The sequence below is a fragment of the Hoplias malabaricus genome, chromosome 1, assembly GCF_029633855.1.
Source record: "Hoplias malabaricus isolate fHopMal1 chromosome 1, fHopMal1.hap1, whole genome shotgun sequence".
Classification (NCBI taxonomy): Eukaryota; Metazoa; Chordata; class Actinopteri; order Characiformes; family Erythrinidae; genus Hoplias; species Hoplias malabaricus.
The window spans coordinates 90,347,061-90,354,560 of record NC_089800.1 but is presented as its reverse complement, the minus strand read 5'-3'; the positions used below and the strand labels follow the sequence as shown (position 1 = coordinate 90,354,560).

At 47.8% G+C, this 7,500-nt stretch overlaps 1 protein-coding gene across 2 annotated transcripts in view; it reads left to right on the top strand.

The window, feature by feature from the left end:
- nrde2 (NRDE-2, necessary for RNA interference, domain containing) overlaps positions 1 to 7,500 on the top strand; it is a 13,607-nt gene that overhangs the window by 3,887 nt on the left and 2,220 nt on the right. For both annotated transcript variants that reach the window (XM_066675994.1, XM_066675993.1), the window contains exons 5-11: positions 479 to 977; positions 4,124 to 4,496; positions 4,709 to 4,842; positions 5,526 to 5,643; positions 5,787 to 5,965; positions 6,068 to 6,448; positions 7,349 to 7,500. The exon at positions 7,349 to 7,500 is cut by the window's right edge and continues 750 nt beyond it. In XM_066675994.1, the coding sequence (XP_066532091.1) occupies positions 479 to 977; positions 4,124 to 4,496; positions 4,709 to 4,842; positions 5,526 to 5,643; positions 5,787 to 5,965; positions 6,068 to 6,448; positions 7,349 to 7,500 (1,836 nt within the window). The remainder of the gene's footprint in view (positions 1 to 478; positions 978 to 4,123; positions 4,497 to 4,708; positions 4,843 to 5,525; positions 5,644 to 5,786; positions 5,966 to 6,067; positions 6,449 to 7,348) is intronic.

Sequence of the window (7,500 nt, the reverse complement as noted above, 5' to 3'; positions counted from 1 at the left end):
AGCAATTTCCCTCTGGAATCAATGCAGTACTTCTGAATCTGAATCGTCTGTGACCTGCTCTGAGTCTCCCCCTGTGTAAACAGCCCCTGTTCAGAACGCCCGCTTTCAGCACCTGTTCCTTTAAATGATAATGAGCCGCTCGCTGTTCACCCCGACCCCGAGCGCACAGCAGTGAGGAGCGAGGAGCAGAAGCTCTGGTTTTTAGCCGTTTTCACTCTGTTCTCTTTCTTCTCCGTTTTTACTCAGTGCTCTTATTTCTCCGCGCTCGTTGTGTCTGTTTTGCTGAGTTTAACCTCGTCTTTGTGCTCTCACATAAACACGGGTCCAGCGCTGTGATTGGACAGACTCAGACGAGGGGGCAGGGCCATTCTAAGGCTTCTTGAGTTTCTTTAGCTGCAGCTCTGTGTGTGATCTTATCGCTCCCTCTGTGTGTGTTTGTGTATGGTGTGTGTCTGCATGCGTGCGTGTGTGTGTTCAGGTACAGGAGGAAGGGCAGTTCTGTTCTGGGGGTGGACTCTCGGACTCAGGCCGTGTTTTGGGACGATTCGGTTCCGGAGAGGAAGCGAGTGGACAGAAAACCGGAGCGATATTTCCACTCCTCCGTCCAGCAGCAGCTTCGTTCCGACACTGTACCCATGCTCCCTACTGCCCCCGACGCCCCTCCCACTGACAATAAAGTCCCCCAGACTCCTCCCTCCACCCACACTGACCCTGCCCCCTTCCTGCCCCTTCCCCCATGTCCTGAACCCCCGCCCCCTCTGCCCCGCCCCTCCTGCGTGGATCCGCTGGGGGTGTACGACCCTCTCACCTCTCTGTACGTGGAGGGGAAGTCTGAGCCCACGCCCGCGGCCAAGGGGCAGCAGCTGAGTGGACCCCACAGCGCCGCCCTGCTGACCACTCGCATCCAAGACTTCAACAGGGAACTGAGAGAGAACCCCACAAACATTCAGCTGTGGCTTTGTTTCATACGCTTTCAGGTAAAAAAAAACACACACAATTACACACACACTCTCTCACATACACACACACACACACACAATTACACACACACTCACCCACACAATTACACACTCACACACCATTACATTCACACACACACAATTACACACAAAATTACACACACAAACAAAAAGTACACATACAAGAGCGCACTCAAACACAATTACTCACAAGCACAATTACACACACAATTACACAAACTCACACACACAATTTTACACAATTTTTCACACACACACATGCACAATTACACACACGCACAATTACGCACAGACACACAATTACACACGCACACAAAAACGCACAATTACACACACACACACACACAATTACACACTCATGCACAATTTTACACACACAATTACGCACACACACACAATTACACACAAGCACATTTACACACACACGTTTACACAAACACAATCACACACAATTACACGTACACACACACACAATTGCACACATACACACAATTACACACATACGCGAACAAAATTACACATACACATGCGCACACACAATTACACATGCACACACATACATGCACACAATTACACACACATACATACACGCACACACAATTACACACATACACGCACACACAATTACACACACACACATACATACACACAATTACACACACACACATACACGCACACAATTACACACACATACATACACGCACACACAATTACACACGCATACATACACACAATTTCACATACACACGCGCAGACTATTACACATACAGACGCACACGCAATTACACACACATACACATGCACACACTATTACACACATACACTCACACACAATTTCACATACACACGCGCACACTATTACACATACACACGCACACACAATTATACATGCACACACAATTACACATACACACGCACACACAATTACACACACATATACGCGCACACACTATTACACATACACATGCACACACAATTACACATACACACGCACACACAATTACACACACATATACGCGCACACTATTACACATACACATGCACACACTATTACACATACACACGCACACACAATTACACATACACACGCACACACAATTACACACACATACACATGCACACACTATTACACATACACATGCACACACTATTACACATACACATGCACACACTATTACACATACACACGCACACACTATTACACATACACACGCACACACTATTACACATACACACGCACACACAATTACACACATACACGCGCACACTATTACACATACACATGCACACACTATTACACATACACACGCACACACTATTACACATACACATGCACACACTATTACACATACACACGCACACACAATTACACACACATACACGCGCACACTATTACACATACACAAGCACACACTATTACACATACACACGCACACACAATTACACATACACACGCACACACAATTACACACATACACACGCACACACAATTACACATACACATGCACACACTATTACACATACACACGCACACACTATTACACATACACATGCACACACTATTACACATACACATGCACACACTATTACACATACACACGCACACACAATTACACACACATACACGCGCACACTATTACACATACACACGCACACACTATTACACATACACGCACACACAATTACACACACATACACGCACACACAATTACACACACATACACATGCACACACTATTACACATACACATGCACACACTATTACACATACACACGCACACACAATTACACACACATACACGCGCACACTATTACACACACGCGCACACTATTACACATACACACGCACACACAATTACACACACACACATGCACACACTATTACACATACACATGCACACACTATTACACATACACATGCACACACTATTACACATACACACGCACACACAATTACACACATACACGCGCACACTATTACACATACACATGCACACACTATTACACATACACACGCACACACAATTACACACACATACACATGCACACACTATTACACATACACATGCACACACTATTACACATACACACGCACACACAATTACACACACATACACGCGCACACTATTACACATACACACGCACACACTATTACACATACACACGCACACACAATTACACACACATACACATGCACACACTATTACACATACACATGCACACACTATTACACATACACATGCACACACTATTACACATACACATGCACACACTATTACACATACACATGCACACACTATTACACATACACATGCACACACTATTACACATACACATGCACACACTATTACACATACACACGCGCACACTATTACACACACACACAATTACACACATACACGCACACATTTACACATACACATGTGCACACTATTACACACATACACGCACACATTTACACATACACACAATTACACACACATACAGCAATACAATTACACACGCACACACACAATTACACACGCACACACAATTACACACACACACACGCACACACAATTACACACATACACACACGCACACACAATTACACACATACACACACGCACACACGTATACACACACAATTACACACACATACATACACACAATTACACATGCACACACACATACACACGCACATACACACACACATAATTACACATACATACACACAATTACACACACACAGACACACACAATCATACACGCACGCAATTACTTGTACACATTTTATACACACACACACACAATTACACACAAACAAACACTGAAGCCTCTCTCACACCTGCCCCCATTTCCCAGAACTGTTCTGGACTTTACCTGGAGGAGCTGTGTGTGTGAACACAAACATCTGTAACAATCTCCCAGAGTTTCCACAGATTTTCTCCTGTCTCTGGGACACAGTCCGGGGACAGTCTGAGTGACCCCTGTGTGAACAGAGCCAGGAATGTTCTAGAGAGTCTTGCTGTATCTCCCGTATGTGCTGCACAGGCTCCGCCCCGTGTCTGAACAACACCCGATTCTCTTGAGTTTTCCAGGGATCCAGTTTTTCCATGTTCTGCCCCAAGACTCCTATTTTAATGTGTGTGTGTGTGTGTGCAGGATGAAGTGTGTGGTGTGTTTAAAGCTGATGGTTCTACCCGGGTGGTTCTAGAGCGGAAGCTGTCCGTGTTTGACCGTGCTCTGGAGTTCAACCCGAGCAGCGTGGAGCTGAAGCTGGAACGTATACGGGTCTGTGGGGAACTGTGGGAACCCGCGGTTCTGTTGAAGGAGTGGAAGAAGCTGGTGTTCCTGCACCCCAACAGCATCCCCGTGTGGAGGAGCTACCTGCTCTACACTCAGAGCCGATTCAGCAGCTTCTCCGTCTCCACAGTGACAGCCGCGTACAGGAAGTGCCTGAGCACGCTCAGTGCGGTGCAGGACGGCAGCATGGTGTCCCACCCGCCCATGTCCGGCACGCAGCAGAGCATGCTGGGTAAGGACCACCACTCCCACACTGCACTGTGTGTTTCATTCATTTTTCATTTACTTATTAACTCTTTATTTACCTGGAGACCTGAGCTTACCACCGAGAAGTCATTGAAGCAGAGGTACTCTCCTCTGCTGCCCCCTGGTGGAAGATATACTGCTGTATTTAAGGTACTGAAGCCTCTCACCGTGTGTGTGCATGTTCGTGTGTGCGTGTAGAGATCTTTGTGTTGCAGTGTGAGTTCCTGCGTCAGTGCGGTCATTCAGAGAGAGCGCTCAGTCTGTACCAGGCCCAGCTCGACTTCACCTTCAACAAACCTGAGAAAATTACACATCTTACTACAGCACAGCAGGTACACACACACACACACACACACACACCTCAGTAAGTCACAGCAGGGACACAGATGGTTCTGCACTAATCGTGACACACTCCCAGCACCCTCCAGGATTATGATCAGCGCTCTTCTGTGATATGGAGCTCAATTCTGATTCTTACTCCGTAGATATTTTCCTCCAGCGCTTAAATACTTCAGTTGTGTTCGATATTAAATTTGCTTCACCATTTAAGGTGGAACTGTAAGTTTACAGCTAACTCCTCAACTGCCCCTCGTGCTGTTTTCTGCTCGTTCTGAAGTAAAGGCCATAATCCACTGAAACTACATTAAACTCAGAGAATACACTGTGGATTATAGAGTTTAAAGGAGGAAACACTGACACTTGTGGGTTTCTTTGGGCGCTGCACAGCGACTCGCCGCTGCGTCAGAACCCTCCGTATGGCCATTTCTCTCTCACACTTCACCCCCACCCCTCTATCACAACACGAACTGAGACCCCACCCTCAACCGGGTCACAATCATTCTGAATAAAGTCTCTTTACATTGATTTCCACTAAACCTTAAGGTTTTTGATTCTCCTGTAAAGTTACTGTTTTGGAGATGCATGTTTTCTCTGTACAGTGATAATGTGTGTGTTTGTCTTTCCCTGTGTGTGTGTGTGTGTGTGTGTGTGTGTGTGTGTGTGTGTGTGTGTCTAGGTGGAGTTTTTTGAGCCCTTCTGGGACAGTGGAGAGGCGAGAGTAGGAGAGAGAGGAGCTCGAGGATGGAGAGCATGGATGCTGCAGCAGGAGAGAGGAGGATGGGTTATACCTGCAGGTACACACACACAGACGCACAGAGACGTACACAGACACACACACACTCTACACTGTGGACCAACAGGGAAGGAGTGTCTCACAGAGTGGACATGGTGTATTCTCTGGGTTATTCTCATGGTTTATTCTCTGCTCTCTGTCCAGAGGAGGACGAGGATAATGATGAAGAAGAGGATGACAGTGAGATCAAAGATAAAACTCAGCCAAAATGGAGGATCTGGCTGGACCTGGAAACAGCCCGGGAATCCAAGCACTGGTTGCCATGGAGACCGGACAAGTCCAAAAGCCAGTTGGAGGAGGACTGTGAGGATCCAGATCGCCAGGTGTCACTGTTCTGTCCAGCGCTACACACCACACAGCTCAACACTTCTGATCGCGCATCACCTTCCTGAACTGCCACTAATCCCTGTCCTGTACATGTGCAGGTGCTGTTTGATGACATTGGCCCCTCCCTAATCAAGGTGGAGTCTGCAGACTTGAAGCTCCGCCTCCTCCTCTGTTTCCTGCAGTTCCTGGGGCTGCCCAACCCTTTGGCTCCACCACCTTACAGCTTGCTCCTGGATGACCCTGGCCTCCTGGACCTGACCACTGACCTTGAGCGACCTCTGACCTCTCACCTCCTCCCGCCAACCGGAGTCAGCATCGTGGGTCACATGAGCTGTCTGAGTGATAGCTGGAAGGGGGTGGGGCTGAGTAAAGAGAGGGAGGAGTTTGTGAAGAATGTTCTGGAACAGATGATTCCTCTGTTTCCACCAAAGGAGAGAATGACACTCTCACTTTCCTGGATTCAGTACGAAAAGTTAAAGGTATGTTTACTGTTTACTCCCCTTGCCGTAATCGCTACCTTCCCCTCGCCGTAATCCCTCCCATCCCCTTGCTGTAATCACTACCTGCCCCTTGCGGTAATCTCTACCCTCCCCTCGCCGTAATCCCTACCCTCCCCTCGGCGTAATCGCTACCTTCCCCTCGCCATAATCCCTCCCCTCCCCTCGCCGTAATCCCTACCCTCCCCTCGCCGTAATCCCTACCCTCCCCTCGCCGTAATCCCTACCCTCCCCTCGCCGTAATCCCTACCCCCCCCCTTGCCAAAATCCCTACCCCCCCCCCTCGCCGTAATCGCTACCTTCCCCTCACCATAATCCCTACCCTCCACTCGCCGTAATAACTACCCTTCCCTCACCATAATCGCTAACCTCCCCTCGCCGTAATCACTACACTCCCCACATAGTAATCACTACCTTCCCCTCACCGTAATCCCTACACTCCACTCGCCATAATCCCTACCCTCCCCTCACCATAATCACTACCTTACCCTCACCGTAATCAATACCCTTCCCTTGCCATAATTGCTACCTTCCCCTAGTTGTAATCGCTACCCTCCCCTTGCCGTAATCGCTACCTTACCATCGCCATAATCCCTTCCCTCCCCTTGCCGTAATCACTACCTACCCCTTGCCGTAATCCCTACCCTCCCCTCGCCGTAATCCCTACCCTCCCCTCACCATAATCACTACCTTACCCTCGCCGTAATCAATACCCTTCCCTCGCCATAATTGCTACCTTCCCCTTGCCGTAATCGCTACCTTACCATCGCCTTAATCACTATAATGGAGATATCTTACATGGAGATATCTTTGGACAGATACAATATGTGTATTTGTGTATGATTGTGTGTGTGTGTGTCTGCATGTATGTGTGTGTTGCAGGTTCTCTGGTGTGTCCGTGGCAGTAATAAAAAGCGAGTGAAGGCACAGGTGAAGCGTAGTAAGCGAGTGATAAAGCGTTTACTGAAGCAGCCGGAGAACCGCAGCAGCGTCCGCTTGTGGCAGGAGTATGGCCACATGGAATGGATTGTGGG